This window comes from Bufo bufo, chromosome 11 (assembly GCF_905171765.1).
Source record: "Bufo bufo chromosome 11, aBufBuf1.1, whole genome shotgun sequence".
Taxonomy (NCBI): domain Eukaryota; kingdom Metazoa; phylum Chordata; class Amphibia; order Anura; family Bufonidae; genus Bufo; species Bufo bufo.
In genome coordinates this window covers 80,776,174-80,799,996 of record NC_053399.1, presented here as the reverse complement: position 1 = coordinate 80,799,996, position 23,823 = coordinate 80,776,174, and the positions used below count along the sequence as shown (strand labels likewise).

At 46.5% G+C, this 23,823-nt stretch overlaps 1 protein-coding gene across 5 annotated transcripts in view; it reads right to left on the bottom strand.

The window, feature by feature from the left end:
- PACS2 (phosphofurin acidic cluster sorting protein 2) overlaps positions 1-23,823 on the bottom strand; it is a 73,012-nt gene that overhangs the window by 25,132 nt on the left and 24,057 nt on the right. For all 5 annotated transcript variants that reach the window (XM_040412829.1, XM_040412832.1, XM_040412828.1 and 2 more), the window contains exons 2-7: positions 11,015-11,102; positions 5,600-5,689; positions 4,886-5,011; positions 3,738-3,900; positions 3,563-3,636; positions 2,379-2,459 (exon numbers count right to left, since the gene is read on the bottom strand). In XM_040412829.1, the coding sequence (XP_040268763.1) occupies positions 2,379-2,459; positions 3,563-3,636; positions 3,738-3,900; positions 4,886-5,011; positions 5,600-5,689; positions 11,015-11,102 (622 nt within the window). The remainder of the gene's footprint in view (positions 1-2,378; positions 2,460-3,562; positions 3,637-3,737; positions 3,901-4,885; positions 5,012-5,599; positions 5,690-11,014; positions 11,103-23,823) is intronic.

Below are 23,823 nucleotides of genomic sequence, written 5' to 3'. Positions count from 1 at the left end.
CACAGCTGCTGCATGGGATAAAGGCACTCCCTGCCCTCTGCGGCCCCCCCCAAGTAGCGCTGCCAGCTGACAGACCCCCTTTAGTACACAGGTTGGGTTAAAGCAGACCAGTCACTAGTAAGCACTGGCCATGTCAGCAACTGTAAAATCCAACATCTTTCCACTATAGCTTCACTTATTTTTCACCTTTTACCATATTTCTACATGGAAACCATCTACCGAAGGTCAGATGTGGCACAGGCCTTCTCATGCCTGTACCAACAAGACTGACTTCTATGGAAAATTGGAGGATCATTTTATTCATTCATGTGACATACACTGTGACCAGCGGCGAGACTCCGGTATACCTGTGTTTTGGGGGGTGAGGTCCCTGTAGAAAAAAATATTCAGATGCCGTGGTCTACAGGAAGACTGGCTCGTACTATGAAGGTACTTTAAAAGATCCACCAACAGCAGCTTGTTCACCGCTTCTGCATGGTTACATAGATATTAACAGATGCTAGATTCTACATTTTCTGACCCGTTCTCCGTATTATAGCTGTACAAAAATTAGGATATTTTTATTTATTTTTTTACTGAAAATGAATGCTGGTAAACCTGAAGCACGAAACATTAAAAAATAAATGGTTATATACGATATTAGTTGATTAAAGCGGGCATGTCATTGTGGAAATTACAGGAAGGGTGAGGCCAACGCAGTCGTATCTGTCCTTTATACCTTCTCTCCTTTTATGATCCACTCCTGATTTTGGTTTCCAAAGTTGCATCAGGAAACCTGACCGCGCGACCGCACCCTCACAGGCAGCGAATAGCGGGCGCCAGACGCAGACGTATATTTTCTACTTAGTAAAGTGGAGGAAAACTACTGGTGCTCAGCAGGACTGTACCTACTGTCATATATATAATTACTGTACATAGAGAAATGATTACAGCGCAGCAGTGCGCACAACAGCCATTTCTCTAAATGACTTGTACGGCAGATTCTGTCTCTAGACAGAAGCACGGACTAGCTAAGGGGGGCTCATATCTGTGCACTAGGAGACAGAGCGTCCTGCTGTCTTCTAGGCTCCTATATTCATATGGGGAGTGGGACCCCCATCAGGGAAGCACTACATAGCTTCAGACAAAAAAAAAAAAAAAAAAGTTTAGGTAGTTTAGGGAAATTTTGGATGAAATAAAGTAAAGTGGTTTTGTGGTAGAAAATACAGACTAGGGGGAGATTTCATACGCCAGCACATCTCCTGGTGCATTCCGGATAGTCTTTAAAGGGAAACTGTTAGCTCCAAAACGTCCCCAAAGCTGTGTATAGTGTAAGTGACGCCAAGCCCACTGATGTCATTTTTTATCTTTGTACACGCTTGCGTTCCAACATTGTGCTCCCACAAACCAACAGTAAAATGCACTGAGAGGACTCCTCTGTGAGTCCTCTCCATTACGTGCGTGAACTCAGGAGTAGAGATGAGCGAACTTCTGTTTTAAGTTCGGCGTCTAAAGTTCGGCTTCCGGTTAGCGGAGGATCCCGATATGGATTCCGAATTCCGTTGTGGTCCGTGGTAGCGGAATCAATAATGGTCATTATTGATTCCGCTACCACGGACCACAACGGAATTCGGAATCCATATCGGGATCCTCCGCTAACCGGAAGCCGAACTTTAGACGCCGAACTTAAAACAGAAGTTCGCTCATCTCTACTCAGGAGTCCTCTCAATGCATTTTACTGCTGGTTTGTGGGAGCACAATGGTCGGAACGCAAGCGAGTATGAAGATAAAAATTACATCATCTGACACCATACCCCCCCATATGGGGGGTGTTTTGGAGCTGACAGAATCTGTCACCAGCGACCTCCGTATACAACTATTTGCATAGACGCATGGCTGTGGTTCACCTGAGTAAAATCCTTTTGTTGACCCAAGTTATACTTTTTCTTAGACTCCATTCATACATCCGCATGAACAGGTCCGCATCCGTTCCTCAATTTTGCAGAACGGGTGCAGAGCATGTCCAATTCTTCTCCGCAGCCACGGACAAGAATAGGCATTTCTATCATAGTGTTGGCCATGTGCGGTCTGCAAACTGCGGAGCGCACATGGCCGGTATCCGTGTTTTGCGGACCGCAAAACACTTGCGGCCGTGTGAATGGACCCTAAATATGTAAAATTAGCCTTTGTTGCAAGGACTACAATTGGATCTAAGATGTGCAGATCCGGCACACCACATGAACAGGTGGCACTGTCTAGTTAAAGAATACTGACCAGCAATGACATGTCCACGTAAAACCAAGTTAATCAGGCTGCGGGGGTGACAAGCGGCGGTACAGAGTAACTACAAGAGTTTGCACCACAACCCTTCCAAGTTAGTGTAAGTAATGTAAACCGACCCGAGTTATGGACGTTGTTCTTACTATCGTTCTTCGCTGCTTCTTTGGTTTCCCCACATCAAATTCATCATCATCTAGATCCTGCAGAAGAAGAGAACGATGGACACAAGGTAAAGAAACAAATACTCTCTAAGCTTGGAAAAACGGGGCATTTTAATACATAAAGACAGGCCACAGAAATCAAAGGGTCTGTCACTACTTTACACAGTGAAAATATCTACAAGCACCTCTTCAGGAGTCTCAGGAATCTTCAGAAGGCCTCATGCACATGGCCTTTGTTTTGGTCCGCATCCGAGCCGCAGTTTTGGCGGCTCGGATGCGGACCCATTCACTTCAATGGGGCCGCAAAAGATTATTCTTGTCCGTGCTATGCAGACAAGAATAGGCAGTGATATTAAAGGCTGTCCGTGCCGTTACGCAAAATTGCGGAATGCACACGAACGCCATACGCGATTTGCGGATCGCAAAACACACAACGGTCGTGTGCATGAGGCCTAAGAATGATAGGAGCAACACTTAGTTACTCTATTTGCTCCATAGCAATAACTTCATCCATGCAGCTCCCCCCGATGGAGTGGCAGGTCACCAATGAACCCTGCCGCTCCACTACCTCTCTATGGGACTGCCAGATATAGCAGAGCACTGCACTCAGCTATCTCCAGTAGTCCGATAGACAGACACATCAGAACGAGACCTCTGTTCCAGAGATAAGTGAGGGGCCCAGCAATCAGTTACGGTGGATTTAGACTGGCTCATTCAGTGAAGACGACCACGCATTTACATGCAGCGATCTCCTGTACGAGGAGGGGGGTTCGCTATAGCCGATCTCACTGTACGAGGAGGGGGGTTCGCTATAGCCATGCTCTATCCCCATACAGAATCATGGCTTCTGAGCAGCGGATCGCCGTTTAGACAGCACTATTTACTGCCCAGAGACTATTATCAGTGGTACCTGCTTGAATGACAGGATCACCCGAGCAGGTGATCAGCTGCACATTTAGACGGCCAGATGATTGGGAACGAGCGTTCCCGATCATCTGGCCGATTATTGGTGCGTCTAAGTGCACCTTTAGTTATCCCCTATACTGTGGAAGTCCAACTGTTTAGATCTATTAAAAAAAAAAAGTCCATCTAAACGTAGGACAGGTTCTAAATCAATCCTCTAACTGCAGACGTCCCCATACCTGGCCTTGTACGGCATCATCACTTGCTTCCTGCTCTGAAGAAAAACTTTCATACTCTTCTTCAGAATAATTATCTGCCAAAAAAAAGCCCACATCATCCAGATGAGTGACAATGTGACATACGTGATGCCATTTTCATTTTTTAGGATGCGTTTGTTCAGGCTTGTAGACCTACCTGTGGACTTGATCTTCTGGCTGGTGTTCATGGCACTGTCTTCATGATCAATCGGTTGACTAGAGAGTGAGAAGATCCAGATTTCGGCCACCTTGGCAGAGGCCTCCTTCAGGTTACTAAAGAGGCTTAATATTTGGCTTCCTTCAGAGGGATGCTGCATGACCTGACATACAGATAGGAGGAAAGAATCACAAAAAGAGAAAGAGGTTCCAGCTTATAGCAGCCAGCCGCCCATCGGGGTGAGGGAGCACTCCCAACATGTACACAATGGTATCTTCAGTGATAATGGCTTGGTGCCATATGGGCTAATAGGAGAGAGAGGACCTGGCCATGTAATAGGGTGGCAGATCCGGTCCTGGATAGATCAGTTCAAGGACTAACCCTAAAGCCTTTATGATCAACCCAGGAACTGCCCCATGCTCCAAAAAAAATACACTTTAAAATAAAAAAACATTCTTACGAGCTCAATACGTGCTTAGAATGTGTAGGATATCGTAAAGTAAAAATGGATCCACCATAATCATTGTAAGGCTACATTCCCACGACTGTAGTGTATTGCGGATCCGTAAAGCACGTGTGTGTTCCGCAATTTGCGGACCACACATAGAAAACGCCTAGTCTTAACCGCAATTGCGGACAAGAATAGGACATGCTCTATCTTTGTTTAAATGAATGGGTCCGCATCCGTTCCCCAATTTTGACTCGTTCATACCGTGGCGCCCTAATGAGGAGACGTCATTACACATAGGGGGAAGCAGGCAGCTATGGGGATAAGTGGTGAAGAAGGATCTATACAGCGTGGGTAGGTTCACATCTCTGCTAAAGGTAATCCGGCAGAGGAAATGACTGCTGCAATTACCGTATCGGTGAAAGCTGGATAGCGACGCATACCTCCAGATTTCCACTAACTATAATGGGATCCAATGGTTTTCGGCCGGACAAACGACGCTGCGTGCCGTGCTATTTCTCTGGCCGAAAGCAAGCTTTTATGCCGGATCCCCATTTGATCTCATTATAGACAATGGCGATCCGTAGGTGCGCGGTTGTATCTGGCTATGCCAGATAAGGTAACTCCGGTAGTCTGCTCCTCTGCCGGAAAGATTACCTTGTGAAGTAACAGATGATAAAAATGATACCAACAGGTTTACCTCGGCCATGTTGATGCATCCGATCGCCAGCGTCTTATACCCCAGGATGGTCCGGTTCTTGTACCTTTTCCTCCTCTGAAGCATGATCTGTAGTTTGTTTCCTTCCCTTTTTAAAAAGTGAGGGTACTGATAAAGGAAACAGAATATGAGATTTTTAAGCCCAGTTGGTTGGGTGAAGGGCACCACAGAAAATGCCAGGAAGCTGTCGTAAGCCGGTCACGCAGTGTTTGGACACGTTGGGAGCTGCGACATGCGCCATTGTATAGGGATTATTACCATTGTTAAAGATAACAATTTACACCGCAATACATCTTTTACTGTAAGCCGCTATATGGTGGACTACGCAATGACAAAGAAGTGATGTCAGGCTGGTGTCTGCCCTCAGGCCCCGAGAGTATGTCCGCATAGTGTCGGACATAGTAAAAAAAAAAAACGTGAATAGCGCCTAGCTGAGGACAGAAAGACAGATCTACAGATAAACCCCCTCTGATGACTATACTTGGGATTCCCACACTCAGCCCAATATGACGAGGTGAGAGACAGTTACAGACTGACAGGATAGCACAGAATGTACCGCCAGATTGTAACCGGTACAAGTTCTTGAAGTCATCAAATCCATGCCAAAGGTGATTACGACTGACATGTCTGTGACTTATACTGGCCATATAACCCCAGCCCGATGCTGTACATGGGGTGCACGTCTGGTTACTCTACCTGCAGAGAAAAGGTCAGGGCCAGATCAGTTTCCACTTGTCCACTAGGCGGCAGCACAATCTCGTGAGAGCGAAGAATGCGCTTGGATCCCTGGAGGAGAACAAAAGTCACAATGAGTTCACACCGTACAACAGCAACACTGCGACCACAGCACAACCCAATAGTAAAGAATAGTACACAATTGTATTACAGTACATTATGTATTATAGCATAGCCTATTACTGTAGACTTGGGGTTAAATTCAATTTACGTAAAACGCTAATCCAGCCGGCCGCAGAACAGATGTAAGTCCGTTACAGATAAACTGTACTAAAGCTACTAGTGCTAAACATCAATGGCTCCATGAAGACATCCCAGGCAATATAACGCTATCACAGGGGCCCGCACAGACATGGAGCCTTCGGCTTCCATCGCCATTCATTGTACAGTCTCCAGCACCGCCGCTGCCCAAAACAGCTGATCGTGGGTGCCTGACCCCCACCGGTATGATATTTGGGTCCTATCCTGTAGATGGGTCCAGCAAAACCTCTTCAACGCTGGACTCCTTCGGAGATCTTGTGGAGTCCCTTAGTCGAAGCTTGGTTGCAGGACAAGGAGGACCTACCCAATATTAGATCGGTGTTCTGAATATGGCGCGTGTCTGATAACACACGTGCTTTATATAAATGTCCTCCATCTGGGCATAAAAGCACTTAAAAATAAAAGGGCTGGAATTTTCTTAAAATTTGCGTTGTATTCAGAAGGAAAGGATTTCACCCCCACACGCAGGACTTTGCGCCCAAAGATGCCATTACTGAGCCCGGTCACAATCTCCGCACAACATCATTACGTCTGCGAAGATCCGTGATAACCTTTGCTACTAAATGGAATTTCTTTTCATTTCATTCAAATTGATTGGATGCCAAATGGAAGGGTAATAAAGCGGGAAACAAGTGGAGGTAATGTGAAAATGAGAGAGGATTTGTGCACTTACTGCATAAAAGCAAACAGTACACTGTGAATATAAAAGATAAGAAAATCACACATTGTAAATGATCACAAAACAAGAACACGTAGATAAGAGTCGCCTTCTGGTCTCTGGACAAACACGGCTTTATTCAGATTGTGTTCTAGTGAGGTCTTCTCCTGCTCTTCATGTACAGGCACCTTCTCCTTTACCGTCCCCATGATTCATGTACAGGCACCTTCTCCTTTACCGTCCCCATGATTCATGTACAGGCACCTTCTCCTTTACCGTACCCATGGTTCAGGTACAGGCACCTTCTCCTTTACTGTCCCCATGATTCATGTACAGGCATCTTCTTCTTTACTGTCCCCATGATTCATGTACAGGCACCTTCTCCTTTACTGTCCCCATGATTCATGTACAGGCACCTTCTCCTTTACTGTCCCCATGATTCATGTACAGGCACCTTCTCCTTTACTGTCCCCATGATTCATGTACAGGCACCTTCTCCTTTACTGTCCCCATGATTCCTTTACAGGCACCTTCTCCTTTACTGTCCCCATGATTCATGTACAGGCACCTTCTCCTTTACCGTACCCATGGTTCAGGTACAGGCACCTTCTCCTTTACTGTCCCCATGATTCCTTTACAGGCACCTTCTCCTTTACTGTCCCCATGATTCATGTACAGGCACCTTCTCCTTTACCGTACCCATGGTTTTTGTACAGGCACCTTCTCCTTTACTGTCCCCATGATTCTTGTACAGGCACCTTCTCCTTTACTGTCCCCATGATTCTTGTACAGGCACCTTCTCCTTTACTGTCCCCATGATTCCTTTACAGGCACCTTCTCCTTTACTGTCCCCATGATTCATGTACAGGCACCTTCTCCTTTACCGTACCCATGGTTTTTGTACAGGCACCTTCTCCTTTACTGTCCCCATGATTCTTGTACAGGCACCTTCTCCTTTACTGTCCCCATGATTCTTGTACAGACACCTTCTCCTTTACTGTTCCCATGGTTCATGTACAGGCACCTTCTCCTTTACTGTACCCATGATTCTTGTACAGGCACCTTCTCCTTTACTGTACCCATGATTCTTGTACAGGCACCTTCTCCTTTACCGTACCCATGATTCATGTACAGGCACCTTCTCCTTTACCGTACCCATGATTCATATACAGGCTCCTTTACTGTACCCATGATTCTTGTGCAGACATCTTCTCCTTTACTGTACCCATGCTTTATTTGGAGAGAATAAAACAATAAATCTGACTGCAGAGATACAGATGTCTTCTGAACTCCTGTATGAAGAGCTGTCGTGTATTACTAGACTTTGGGGAAGTACCACTTCTTGTGCCAGCACGTTCCCTCCGGTAAAGATGAGGGGATTTCTTCACAGGTTCTATAAAGGAATGAGCCATAAAAGGTTACAGAGTTTCGGTAAAACTGTTGATATGTCAGAGGGTTTTGACCAGTGGGTGTCTGAATGCCGAGACCCCCACCGATTGCTAGAACGAGATTAGAGAGCACACTCTGTCCTTGCCTTAGGAGACAGACCCAACAGAGGTCTATCCATTCCAGACCCTGCAGTAAGGAGAGCACGCTATGTTCACCCCTCATTGTAGCGATTGGTGGAGGTCTCAGCACTCAGACCCCCAAAAGATCAAAACTTTTGACATGTACTGCATCTCTGACATATCAAAAGTAGCGACAGCTTCTGTGAACCCTATATTGTGTGCTGGACGTGTTTCCCCTGATACAGGGGATTCTGCCGACTGTATCTGCGCTTGCGCCAGACACATCCATTTGCCATTCAGCGCATAATTGGTCAACTCTATTTAAAGGGGAAAACAATTATTACTAATACAGCCATGTCAGGAGGGCTGACAGCTCCTGTAATCCTTCAGAGCTGGAAGCAGAACTTCTTCTCCATCTTTCTGACAGAGGATGCATGTCAACACGTGATACTGGGTGCTGCCCTGACACGAGCAGACGCCTAGCTAAATAAAACCACTGGGTATGATATTCTTGGGTGGTAAACAGAGTTGTCCTTGTGTGTCTCATCTGGGTAGCCTCCATTCTATATACAGCCGCATTAGTGTCACCGGCGGCCTCAGATCCAATAATGGAAATGAAGAGCGGGGGAAGCATGTAAAGCATTTGTATATTTATACGTGTGGGCATACGGCTCACATAAAAGGAGGGTTATCACCACCTCATTACAGAATTAGGATTTGATTTTCATGGTAGTAATAAAAGAAAATAGATGATGTGTATAGTGACATGTTGAACTTCCCTTATGGGAATAAAAGGGTAAGAAACAAGAAAAAAAAAAAAAAACAATGTGGATAAATAGTAATGTAAAGAAAGCAATAAATGACAAAAAGAGGAGGGGAGCGAGGAAACATTGAAAAACTATATGGAAAAATGCTGGAGACAGAGACTTAGGGTGGGTTAATATCTCATTTTATGCCTCCGTTTGAAGTATACGTTAGAAAAAAAAAAAGCAGGACACCACGTTCTTGGATCCTGCACAGTCCAGTCTGATTCATCCGTTTAACATATACAATTTTTGTATACGTTAAATGGATGGGGAACCCAAGAGAGTAACTAAAATGTTTTTCAATTATATAAATAGTAGAAAGTTTAAACCTGAAAGTGTTGGCCCTTTACAGAGTGATGAGGGAGGAGTTGCAGAGAGCAATAAGGAGAAAGCGAATCTTAAATATATTTTTTTCTCCCCTGTATTCATTGACTAAAGCAAACTGTCAGATGAAATGCGGAGTGTCAAAATAAACTCCCCATTAAAAGTGCCCTGTCTGACCCAGGAAGAAGAGCAGCGGCATCTTAAAAAAAATTAAAATAGACAAATCATTGGGTCCAGATGCCATACACCCAATACAAGAGAATTAAAAAGGTTTTCTGACATTTTTATACTGATGACCTATTTTCAGGAGAGGTCATCAGTATCTGATTGGTGGGGATCTGACACCCGGGAATCCACCAATCAGCTGTTTGAGAAGGCCACGAAGCTTCTGTGAGTGCGGCAGCCTTCTCTCTGCTCACTAAGCACAGCACCGTACATTGTATAGCACTCAGCCCCATTCACTTCTATGGGGCTTAGCAGTGCCTAGTCCACATGAAACGATGAACGTGACTTCAATGGACTAGGAAAGAAGGCCGCAGCGCTATCAGGAGCGCCGCTGCCTTCTCAAACAGCTGATCGGTGAGGTGCCAGGTGTCAGACCTCGACCAATCACATACGGATGACCTGTCCTGAGGAGAGGTCATCAGTATAAAAATGTCAGAAAACCCCTTTAAATAATGTCATAGCCAGACCCTTATTTCTGATATTTAAGCACTCCATACTGACAGGGAATGTCCCACAGGATTGGCGCATGGCAAATGTGGTGCCAATATTCAAAAAGGGTCCAAAAACAGAGCCTGGAAACTATAGGCCGGTAAGTTTAACATCTGTTGTGGGTAAACTGTTAGAAAACCTTCTAAGAGATTTCTAAGTACCTCAATGAAAAAAAGCAAATAACGCCATATCAGCATGGCTTCATGAGGGATCGGTCATGTCAAACTAATTTAATCAGTTTCTATGAGGAGGAGGTAAGTTCTAGAATCAAAGGATGTCGTATATCTGGACTTCTCCAAAGCATTTGACACTGTACCACATAAAAGGTTAGTATATAAAAGGAGAATGCTCGGACTGGGAGAAAACGTCTGTATGTGGGTAAGTAACTGGCTCAGTGATAGAAAACAGAGGGTGGTTTGTTCACTTTGGAGGTCCCGTTCTGGAGATAGCAGCGGGTCCCAGCACCTATCTGACATTGATAGCCTAGCCATAGGCCATTAATGTCTCTGATGGAAATAACCCTTTAATGAAGTTGGCAGAAGAGAAGGGGATGAAACTGCATCCAGCCCAGGCAATGCTGGGCTCCAGACCGATGCACAGCAGCAAACCATCAGCGAGATCAGTGCTTCATATTCCACTCACAATGATGAAGAACTGAAACAAAAGTACGGGAAAGTGGTAGAAATTTTTGTGATTAATTCTTGCATTAAACTGGAAAGCCCCTATAATTGTATGGCTGGATTTCATTACAGGCGAGCCCGCCCTCCACGTGGTGAGCACGGTGAAGTCACCACAGGTCCTTTTGCAGGTCCTGAAGAAAAGAAGATACCGACTGCGCGATCAAGTGGATGAGGTGAGTTTTTTAGTTTTTTTTTAACCCCTCAATAGACATTTTATTTAGCATTTTGTTTTAAGAATGCTATTTTCCGTTATAACCCGAACTTCCACGGGTTCGCTCAACCCTAGTCATGAGATAACCCCTTGACGCTTTCCCAGTAGGTGCCCACATCAAGACAAGAGAGGTGCTAAAGCTTTGGACTATTTTATCGACTTGTGCCAAGCCAAAAAAAAACAAAGACGACACAATTACTACAAGGTCACTTACCTGCATTTTCACAGCAATGACTACTGAAATCAGCTCCTTGTCCAGCTCCTTCACAACTAGAAGCTTCTTCAGAGTCAGACTGCAGAGCCTGAAAAAGACAAGAAACCCCCAAAAACCATAAATTAGAAAGTGACTCTTAATTCCACAGACATCGGTGGCTGTAAATATGTATACTATTAAATTATGTTCATAAGAGTATTCCGTACTGTATTACAACCAGTAATGAAGTCCATGGGTCATCACTAGTAAAGGTGGCCATATCTATAGGATGAATGTGGTCCACACCTAAGAATTTCAGCAGGACATGCCCATCAGCTAAGGGCTGATTCACGAGACCATGGTTGGCCCGGGAAACACGGTCTGACTGCGAGCGGCTATTGCGGCGTACTGACATGATGTGAGCACAGGACATTAGACCCACGATCAGATAGAGACCGGCTGTGGCATAAATTACCATGATGCAGTCAGTTCGGGTCAGGCCACGAGACAGACTGTGTTTCCTGGGCCAATCACAGTCGTTTGCAGGAGCCCTAATGGTGGTGTCCCGATCCTCCTCAATGACAGATGTCGGGGAAAGAAGAATCGGGCATGTTGGATCTCAACCATATTTTGCCGTCACAGGGTTGTCTGGCTCTGGCTTATCCCTCGCTCCCTACTGAGAGCAGATTCTGAATGTACGTGTTTCAAGGGGGTACTTTTATGAAGGGTCTCACACAAATCTTTAGGGTATATAACCAGAAGAGGAGTTTTAAAGGGGTTGTCTCAGCAACCACTTTCTTTTAGCTCATGAGTGACACACCGCTGAGATCAGCATTTCTGTCACTACTTTATGCTGCCCTCAGTGAGGTTAGCATAACGTTGGAGGACAGGTTCCCTTTAACTCATCTCCTATGGGTACCTCCAGCGTTGTGGGACGGACAAGTTGCTGTCGGACCAGAATTGATGACATTCACGTGACTGCTCAGCCAATCTCAGTCACATGTGCATAAATGGACAGCGACTGTCTGAATGATCACAGTGACGTCATCACTTTTGGCCTGGCAGGGACTGGAGGCGCCAAGGAGCAGATCCTTAGTGTTAGAATGGAGGATGCTTTAGGTTTTTTCTTTCATTTATAAGACAGCATGCTCATCTGAGAATTTTAAAAACTGTTAGACAATAGTGTAACGCACAGACCAGGAAGTAGTCAGTGACGTCAGCAGGAGAGGGAGGGACATTATGGAGGAAGGTGGAGGGGATCGGTCAGGAGCAGTGGACATGGGCATTTTGAAAGATGGAAACGCCCACCTGGGTACGGTGCGACTCCTGTAGGGCAGTTAGAGCAGGCGATTGTCGGGAGGGAAGCCTGCTCGTTGGAGGAGGAGACTGCTGCTATTACATGCAGTGATCTCCTCCACAGTGGAGCGATCATTAATGCATTGCTCGTCCCTATACTGTCTCATTGTTTGCCGGCAGCAGAGCCCCGATTACACGACAGGATCTGCTGCCGGCAAACCAGGATTTTTTTTAACATGTTAAAAGATCCCGATTACCTGATGAACAAATATTTGGTCGTTCATCGGGTAATCACGGCAGTATTAGGCTTCATTCACACGTCCGTGGAATACCGGACTGGCATCCTGCTTAGATTGGTTGCGCCGTGCGCTTTGTGCCGCCGCCGCAGTACAGTAATACACTTGTATGATCTATACGAGTGTATTACTGTACAGCAGCGGGGCCATGAAGCGCACGGATGCCAGTCCGGTATCTCACGGACCGTGTGAATGAAGCCTTAGACTGCCAGCTCATATGCCCGTGTAATAGGGACTTTACATATCAATCAAGGTTCTTTTTTGTGGGATGCAAACACCAAAAAAGGGAAAGAAAGGAACGCTTTACATGATGTGTAGGTGCACTGCAGTGCATTAGTGTTGGTCTAATACAGAGGTCGGCAGCCTCCGGCACGCCAGCTGTAGTAACACTACAACTCCCAGCATGCTTCATTCACTTCTATGGAAGTTCTAAGAGCAGTCAATTTCTGCTAGGAATATTAGTTTCACCAAAGCTGGAGTGCCAGAGGTTGACGACCTTTGCACTATTGGAGGAGGCCCCAGAGGTCGGACCCCCACTGCTTAGATACTTATCCCCTATCTTGTGGGGAACAACCCCTTTAACCGTTGACTGACCGGTCTACAGCAGTCAGAAAGGAACCGTTCAAAGACGAGTTGTCTGCGAATTATTTCATATGGTAAAATGGACGTGGAAAGGGGAAAAAGAAGAACTGTGGATGAGCGGTGGATGGAAACCACTCCTGGTACCAGACTAGGACTAACATTAGCAACTCGGAGGGCTGAAGATCACCATCACTCCACTGATATCTACAGGAGGGGGTCTACCATTCAGAGGCAGCGGGGGGCTCGACCTTGAGCTGCTGAGCCTTTGGGCGTCATGCGATAAATGAAAGGCAAGCAGAGTAGTCACAGAGCTTCCATCCATTAGTCACATAAGGCTCGTGTCTATAAGTCATTCAGCTTTACATGACAGCATCTCTCTCCTCATGTACTACAACGTGACTGATGACAGCGGCGAGTAACAACCCGTTACTGATGACGGGTGCACAGGGAGGATGCAGCATGGGTGCTGTCATAGGTGTTCACAGCAAATCCTGCTCTTCCAGGACAGATTTCCACATTCCCATGTAATGAGGTTTTCCGGTGTCATCAGAGGCAGTGAACGTGCACATAGCTCGTGCTGCATCCAGTCTAAGCAATGCTCTGCGAGCTAAACCACCACACTGATACACTGTAGCAGACTACCAGAGAGTTCTGGGCAGCTGCATCTGCATAAAATATAGATCCCGTTGAACAGCTGGGGCACTAGCATTGGGCAGGCTCCGGCAGAGATGTGGAGGCACTGAAGTTACAGCAGCCAGAGATCCTTACCAGCTGTTGTAACCAGACCGGATGGACAAAGGTGGGAGGGGGGGGGCAAATGGAAGCTCGGACAGTCAGCAGGCTCTAGTGGAACGTGAGCTCTGCAGGAGAGATATCCCTGTAATGTGTCATGTGTGTCAAGTAGGGCTGCAACGATTAATCAACGTTATCAATAATATTTGATAACGGGATTCGTTGTCAACTAATCCAGTTATCGAATAATCGGCCGATTCGTTGCTATGCGGGCAGTCGGGCGCTATGCCTGACAGTCAGACCCCCCTCCCCATAACAGTGCCATCCACAGATCCCCCTCCCATAACAGTGCCATCCACAGATCCCCCTCCCATAACAGTGCCATCCACAGATCCCCCTCCCATAACAGTGCCATCCACAGATCCCCCTCCCATAACAGGGCCATCCACAGATCCCCCTCCCATAACAGGGCCATCCACAGATCCCCCTCCCCATAACAGGGCCATACACAGATCCCCTCCATAACATTGCCATCCACAGATCCCCCTCCCCACAACAGGGCCATCCACAGATCCCCCTCCATAACAGTGTCATCCACAGATCCCCCTCCATAACAGTGCCATCCACAGATCCCCCACATAACAGTGCCATCCACAGATCCCCTCCATAACAGTGCCATCCACAGATCCCCCTCCCCATAACAGTGCCATCCACAGATCCCCTCCATAACAGTGTCATCCACAGATCCCCCTCCCCACAACAGTGTCATCCACAGATCCCCCCATAATAGTATCACAATAGTATCACAAACAAATCTCACCCACACCAACGACATCTAGGTGTTCTTCTACTACCATAGCCTCCAGCTCCCCCCCATTTTGCTAGCTAGACTTCTGGTATTTGTGAAAATACATTTTAAAATGACTATTACCTGTAAAGTGATTATCCAGGATTTTTTGGTTACCTTGGTTGATGTTTGTATGTAACAGGTTCTTAAAGGTCTAGTTCTGCCCAGTCTTCTCCCTACTTTCCTCGCTAACCCCAGCCCCCACTAAATCCCCACTGTCCCCTTCTATATCCCACTCATGGAGATTCAGTTGTTCGTAGGGCAGACAATATGGAAGGAGAACGTTTTGAGAAACACATTTGGAGAAAGTAAGGCTGCAATATGGCAGACACACACAGCAATATAGCAGCCAAACTGTTTCTCAATACGTTGGCTCTGTGAGAGGCGATCTCTACAGGGATGAATGAAAATACAGAATGGAAAAAAACTAAAAACTAGGTCAGCGGTATCATGGGATCCGCACACTAACTTCCAAGAAACAGCAAACACACGATTATTTTTTCAGACATTGGAGCAAACAATAGACCTCACCATGTAAACTCTAATCAAGATAAATGTAAAATAATAATAATAATAACAATTCGCTTCAGGATTCCTTCGTGTTTTTTTTTTGGGATGAGGCTTTAAGTCCCAAGCGGTTTTGATACCTTTTTTTGACGTGGAATCCACACCAAAATGAACTTCATTTCTCTTTTTCCGAGCCGCCGTTTTTAAAGCAAGCTGTTTTACCACGGAAATCAATGGAGAGGATTTGAAAGCATTTTCAGTGTGCGATTTCCATGCGATTTTTGCTTGTGGATTCCAAACACTCAACGTGAACGTGGATTATTGCACGCAGCCAACTTGTTGCAGAGATTTCATAAAATCTCATCTGCTGCAGTAAATACTGTCAATCTGACATATTGTATAAGGGTTTTTGGAAAAGCTACATGCTCTGGTTTTTTTTAGGCCAAAATACTGTCAAATGGGCCAAATTTTACATTCTATATAAAAATAACTTCACAAAGAGGGAAATTCATCATTCCTCTTATGCCTCTTCTTTTTGGTGTAAAAAAAGTCACAAATCCACTGGATTTTAAGTTGCCCTCACCAAGTTTCCGAAAAGGCGCTGAGAGCATGGATTCATTGGCCTCGGCTAATTCAGCATTATTTACGCCAGAAACTGGAGCAGTAAATAATGGCGGAAATCTACGGCTGCTGGGAATTTAATTCGAGGCCAGCCTTGATAAATCAGATCCAAAGTGCTATGGCCATTTTTTCAGGTATTGTAAAATACCAGCAAATATACTGTATAGAGGAACCTTTAGACTATGGATCAGCAACCTTCAGCACAACAGCTTCTGTGGAACTACAACGTCCAGCATGCACACTTGCCTGGCTGGTCAAAACAGCTGGAGGTTGCTGATCCCTGCCAAGCAAAATCTGCTGTGTACTCCATTGCAGAAACCACTGGGGTTTCCGTCACAGATTATTTCCACTAAATGGAGCAAAACTGAAGAGAAACATCCAAAGCTTCCAGCGATGTCATCTGGACACTGTGCCAAGAAAGAACGTGTCCAGACTCCAGCTATGCCTGTCCGGACACTGTGCCAAGAAAGAACGTGTCCAGACTCCAGCTATGCCTGTCCGGACACTGTGCCAAGAAAGAATGTGTCCAGACTCCAGCTATCCCTGTCCGGACACTGTGCCAAGAAAGAACGTCTCCAGCTATGCCTGTCCGGACACTGTGCCAAGAAAGAACGTCTCCAGCTATGCCTGTCCGGACACTGTGCCAAGAAAGAACGTCTCCAGCTATGCCTGTCCGGACACTGTGCCAAGAAAGAACGTCTCCAGCTATGCCTGTCCGGACACTGTGCCAAGAAAGAATGTGTCCAGACTCCAGCTATGCCTGTCCGGACACTGTGCCAAGAAAGAACGTCTCCAGCTATGCCTGTCCGGACAGTGTGCCAAGAAAGAACGTCTCCAGCTATGCCTGTCCGGACACTGTGCCAAGAAAGAACGTCTCCAGCTATGCCTGTCCGGACACTGTGCCAAGAAAGAACGTCTCCAGCTATGCCTGTCCGGACACTGTGCCAAGAAAGAACGTCTCCAGCTATGCCTGTCCGGACACTGTGCCAAGAAAGAACGTCTCCAGCTATGCCTGTCCGGACACTGTGCCAAGAAAGAACGTCTCCAGCTATGCCTGTCCGGACACTGTGCCAAGAAAGAACGTCTCCAGCTATGCCTGTCCGGACACTGTGCCAAGAAAGAACGTCTCCAGCTATGCCTGTCCGGACAGTGTGCCAAGAAAGAACGTGTCCAGCTATGCCTGTCCAGACACTGTGCCAAGAAAGAACGTGTCCAGCTATGCCTGTCCGGACACTGTGCCAAGAAAGAACGTGTCCAGCTATGCCTGTCCGGACACTGTGCCAAGAAAGAACGTGTCCAGCTATGCCTGTCCAGACACAGTGCCAAGAAAGAACGTGTCCAGCTATGCCTGTCCGGACACTGTGCCAAGAAAGAACGTGTCCAGCTATGCCTGTCCGGACACTGTGCCAAGAAAGAACGTGTCCAGCTATGCCTGTCCGGACACTGTGCCAAGAAAGAACGTGTCCAGCTATGCCTGTCCGGACACAGTGCCAAGAAAGAACGTGTCCAGCTATGCCTGTCCAGACACAGTGCCAAGAAAGAACGTGTCCAGCTATGCCTGTCCGGACACTGTGCCAAGAAAGAACGTGTCCAGCTAAGCCTGTCCGGACACTGTGCCAAGAAAGAACGTGTCCAGCTATGCCTGTCCGGACACTGTGCCAAGAAAGAACGTGTCCAGCTATGCCTGTCCGGACACTGTGCCAAGAAAGAACGTGTCCGGCTATGCCTGTCCGGACACTGTGCCAAGAAAGAACGTGTCCAGCTATGCCTGTCCGGACACTGTGCCAAGAAAGAACGTGTCCAGCTATGCCTGTCCGGACACTGTGCCAAGAAAGAACGTGTCCGGCTATGCCTGTCCGGACACTGTGCCAAGAAAGAACGTGTCCAGCTATGCCTGTCCGGACACTGTGCCAAGAAAGAACGTGTCCAGCTATGCCTGTCCAGACACTGTGCCAAGAAAGAACGTGTCCAGCTATGGCCGTCCAGGCATTTTGCCAAGAAAGGACATGTCCAGCTATGCCCATCCAGACATTGTGCCAAGAAAGACACGTCCTTTGTTGGCAGTGGTGACTGTAGAAAAAAATATAATAATAGTCACCAATCCAGTTCCAACACTTCCCATGTCCCCGCTGTTCTCTACTTCCTGGTCTCGTCTCGACACACAGGAAATGCCATTGGCTGGCCGAGTCGGGTCCCCACTGCAAAAATTGACTGGGCGAGTGTTTCACTTGTGGCAATTACTGCATCAGAAATCAGAAGATCTGCGGTAAAAATAAGCATCCAGCATTTAGTCGCTACTCATATGCAACGTAGAAGCCATCCTCTAAGTCAGGGATGCCCAACCTGTGGCTCTCCAGCTGTTGTAAAACTACAAATCCCACCATGCCCTGCTGTAGGCTGCCCAAGCATGATTGACGTTGTAGTTTTGCAACAGCTGGAGGGCCGCAGGTTGGGCATCCCTGTTCTAAGTGAATTTTCATCTAATCCCCGACATAGAACTTACAGCCCCTTCCATTAGGATCACATGTGAGATGTTACATGGCCTCCCTCGTACATACTTTGCTCCTCTATACAATGAGGATTGTGATACTACTGTTAGCAGTGGGTACGAGGCTCTTCGGTCCGTCAATGCTCGCTTTGTGGCAAACATGATGACTTGCATTCCAGCTCAGTAAATCCGCCTTTGAGTCATCAGAACATTGTTGCAGAAGCCGCTGTCAGCACATTTCTCCATAAACCATACTCCACAGGCGCGTGCTCTCTACAAAGTTGTATGCCTGTAGCCTTTCACAAAGAGAAACTTGTGGAAACGAAGAACATACTCGTTACACGCAATTCGAGATTTGTTTGCAGTCACTAAACAAGTGTTGCTTACAGATTACACTATATTACAATGTATCAGTGGAAGGCCTCGTGTCCAATTCCAAGCTGCAATTAATTTTCTCACTTCCATCACTAGAAATGACTATTCCGCAATACGGACAAGAACGGGACATGTTCTATAATTTGCGGAACGGACATACAGATTTGTTTTATTTTTTCTTGCAGATCCTTAGAAATGAATGGGTCTGTGCAGATTGGACACGGAGGCAAAATACGGTTGTGTGCATGAGGCCTGAGCTGCGGTACACTGACACAACTACCGCACGGCGGACAGCACCGCCAGCTTCCGGCTCCGTCCACTGTTAGGCCCCTTGCAGACGGGCGGGTCGTGCTGCGAGTCCGCAGCGCAGCTCCCAGCACTGACGGGGTCACATAGCATTATACTGATTTATGCTACTATGTAACCCTTACAGTTCTGGAATGTATTGGATAACACTAACAGCATTATGGCAGTGTCATTTAATACATTCCAGAACTGTAAGGGTTACATAGCATCATAAATCAATATAATGCATGTGACCCTGTCAGTACGGAAAGTTCAGGCCGGGAGCCGGGCTGAGGACTCGCAGCATGACACAGGCTCGTCTGCAAGGTATGGGGTGCCAGGTAGGGGTGCCAGGTATCAGATTCCCACCGAACTGATATAGATAGGTCCTCAATACCTACAGGCTGGAAAACCCCTCATAAAAAAGGTTTTTGACACTTTTGCCCAAATTTACTAATGTGCCCACGTCTTAGCAGAAAGGGGTCGGACATCAGATGCACCGAAACTGCGGCATGATCTGTCTGAAGGTAAACGCCGTATGGCGCTAAGATCGGCGCTGATTACCCGATGAACAAGCAAACGCCAACATGTTTAAAAATCATTATTTGCCGGCAACAGATCATGCTGTCTAATGTAATAGCAGCAGTCTCCTCCACCGACGAGCAGGCGACGGTTGGGAAGGAACGATTCCCTCCCGATGATCGCCTGGTTCATCTGCAGGTGTAATAGGGCTGCTGTGTTTTCTGATAGAACTAGGAGACAAATACTGTAGTTTTGGGGGCAAACAGAAATGTGTACTACAAGATTTTTACGTACCAGGGATGGAATCCATAGGGAACTTTCCATATTTTCCACATATCTCTTTGCATATTATTTTCCCCACTGTGCAATGCCACTAAGTCTCCATACACAGATGGTCTCCTTATAGGCTATGTACACCCTTAGAGGCCTTTTTTTTTATTATTATTATTATTGCATTGTACTCATTTTGAGCTAAAAAAAAAAATAATAATTTATTGATCTTTATTAAAAAAATGTTTCCCTTTTTTCTGTACAGAGCTGACATGCTCCAGTAGCACCCTTTGGATTTTCTGTCTTTTCCGTCAGATCAGGAGCTGACGGACTCCTTATCTCTGCTCTCTGACATTATAAACACTCATTATAGCTCAGTTCTCATCTTACTGATAAGAATGTGGCCTAAATAAGTGTTTATGACCTCTTAGTGGTTTAGAGATAAGGGTTATTAGATGACCGGCACAAAGTGAAAGTACCAGTCACACAGCTAGAAAAACAGTTAAAGGGGTTGTCCAGGTTCAGAGCCCGGACATACCCATAATTTCACCCAGGCAGCCCCCGATGCTCTCCCTTGCCCTGTTCTGTGACGTTACCGACTCTGATGGGCCGGCTTTAGCGCTGCCCTACTCGTTTTACAGGCTGGGGCAGCGCTAAAGCCCGCCCATCAGTGCCAGTGACGTCACAGGGCTCACTGCTTGGTGGAAGCCTCCACCTGGCAGCCCTAAGGAGAGCCCGGTACATCACCGGATCTCCAGAAAATGCTTTTGCCCTGCGCGATGTAGCGCAGGGCAAAGGAGAGCATCGGAGCATGAACTGCTCCAATGCTCAAGTCAGAGGGGCTGCTGGGGTGAAAATGGGGCTATGTCCATGTTCAGCTCTGAACCCAGACAACCCCTTTAACCCTTTGTGACAGAACAGCTCAATATTTTTAATAAAGGCGAATAGAAAAAAAGATTTTTAGCAAAAAATGAGTAACATGCAATAATTTTTAAAAAAATTGCCTCTGAAGGTATACATAGCCTTTAAGAAGAGACAGAATCCCCCTTCTCTAGCAAATATCCGAAGCATCTCACTCAGTCAGATTGAATCCTATTCCGTACTGATGAGGGCCAAACACCCAGAAACAGCTTTCTAGAGATGGATATTTGGCTGGGCCATGTTCCTCGTCGTGTCCCAAAATTTGTTAAAAAGTAAAAACACTGACTCAAAAGGGAGCCCCTTCCAGAAGGTGGCACCAGTGAGACGGTTCCCTTTCTCTGGGAGATACTACTTTGCTTATTATTTTCCCATGGAGCATTGCCGCTATATCTCCATAGACAGCTGGTCTCCTTAAGGAGAGCCAGTACCTCTCCTAAGCCACATTTCCCAGGAAAAGAACCATGATTTCTGCGCAGAGTGCAACAAGTCCTTCCAGCGCACTATGCCCGAGGCATATTATATGTATAGAGGAGCACAATAAACAGGTCAAGGGTTCAAGGCCTAATGCAAATAAGAGCAGGAATGAGGGCCAAAGATCTCAGGTGCCCTTCTGCATCTCAAAAGGAGAAGTAGGGAGAATAGTGCCATCTAAAGTGCACCTGACAGGAAGAAAGCTGGTGCACACAGTATGGGGAATACAAGCTTCATGTGCATGAGGCTTTAGCAATTTATAGCCATGATCTCTCCTTTTCTGCACAAAAGGCATGTTTCATAGTCATTAGTGCTGAACACAATGCGCCTACGTGCAGTATGACAAGGTCACGATGAGTTTTACACCTCTGAAGCAAGAATTTTGGAAAAGTTCTACAAGTTTTAACTTGGTAATGAACAGCCAAGCTTTATTGCATAAGGCTGGAAAATCCCTTTAAGTCTGAAGCTTTAGTCTCACCCTGGGTTGAGCTTCCTCCTGTGCTTTGCTCCTGCCCTCTGAGTAATATATTTTGTATGAGCTGTCACAAGGAAAGTGACAACTACTCAATGCAGATTTCTGTCTCCGACAATTGATTGCTACTGATCAAACCTACAGGATTACTGGTCTGACAACCCGAGCTGAATTCGACTCCACCAACGCTCAACGCCAATAGTGCACCCTACAGATGAGATTGTCTAAATGAACAGATCAGGAAATGTTTATATTTAAAGCAACATTCATGTGCTCCTTAGGGCCCTTTCACACCTGCGTTCTTTTCTTCCGGCATAGAGTTCCGTCGTCGGGGCTCTATGCCGGAAGAATCCTGATCAGGATTATCCCCATGCATCAGGATGTCTTCAGTTCCGGAACGGAACGTTTTTTGGCCGGAGAAAATACCGCAGCATGCTGCGCTTTTTGCTCCGGCCAAAAATCCTGAACACTTGCCGCAAGGCCGGATCCGGAATTAATGCCCATTGAAAGGCATTGATCCGGATCCGGCCTTAAGCTAAACGTCGTTTCGGCGCATTGCCGGATCCGACGTTTAGCTTTTTCAGAGTGGTTACCATGGCTGCCGGGACGCTAAAGTCCTGGCAGCCATGGTAAAGTGTAGTGAGGAGCGGGGGAGCAGCATACTTACCGTCCGTGCGGCTCCCCGGGCGCTCCAGAGTGACGTCAGGGCGCCCCAAGCGCATGGTCGACGTGATCACATGGACACGTCATCCATGCGCATGGGGCGCTCTGACGTCACTCTGGAGCGCCCCGGGAGCCGCACGGACTGTAAGTATACCGCTCCTGTGTCTTCTTTGTGTCACTCAGTCATGAGCTGTGCGGCCGGGGCTGGCAGGAGGCGGAGCACAGGGGTGTGATTAGGCCATACCCGGCACACCCACTCGAGCCCTGAGGCGGCCCGGCCCACCCTATGGCCAGTCCGGCCCTGGCTCCCCCGCTCCCCACTACTACTATGGCAGCCAGGACTTTAATAGCGTCCTGGGTGCCATAGTAACACTGAACGCATTTTGAAGACGGATCCGTCTTCAAATGCTTTCAGTTCACTTGCGTTTTTCCGGATCCGGCGGGCACCTCCGGCAAATGGAGTACACGATGGATCCGGACAACGCAAGTGTGAAAGAGCCCTAACTGGCAATAATATAAGACCCACATAGAATACAGGCTACAGTAGATACTGCCTAAAAATGCATAAAGTATCCCATGATGTTTTACATAGTATTAGCACTGGCTATACCGCTACATAGACTCATGGACAAAACTAATAATATCACTCAGATAGAAACGCTGAAAGACCCAGCAGGTAGTTATGTCTAAGGCAGATATATAAATGATTACAGATGTATTCCGATTAGATATTGGGTCTTGCCACACGAAGGGGTAAAAGTGTTTCCTCGCTGCCTTATAAAAAGTCTCTCAGAGGCTACTTTTGGGTTGTGTACCTCTTGGTGAGAGATTACCGACTGGTCAAAGACATTGGACTTTGAGAGGGGACACATCATTGGACTGAGAGAAGCAGTATGGGCATTCCAACGAATTGCCAACCATCTTGACCAGTGATGGCTAACCTCCAATACTCCAGCTGTGGTGAAACTACGACTCCCAGCATGCTCCATTCATTTCTATGGAGTTCTGAGAGCAGCCAAGCAAGTGTGCATCTTGGGAGTTGTAGTTTTATCACAGCTGGAGTGCCGGAGGTTGGCCATCAGAGATCTAGACCATTGTGACCTGTTAGGAGGTTTTGGGAGTAGGGTTGTTTCGATACCATAAAAAAGTATTGCGATACTCGATAACAATCGATACCACGGAAAAAAAAAAATAATACCAAAAAAGCCCCATGCATTCCGCATTTCATGGAACGTCCGGCCCATAATCGAACAGTACTATCCTATTTTTTGGGGGGACAAGGTGACAAAAAAATAAAAATGGGGAATTACGCATTTTATTTTTATTTTTTTTCTGTTACAGCATTCATCGCATAGGAGATTTTTTTTATATTTTAGTAGTTTGGACTTTTCGGACGTGGCGATGTGTTTATTTATTTGATATGTAAAATTGGGAAAAGGGGTGATTTATATTTAATATTAGCCCCCCTTAGGGATCTTTTCA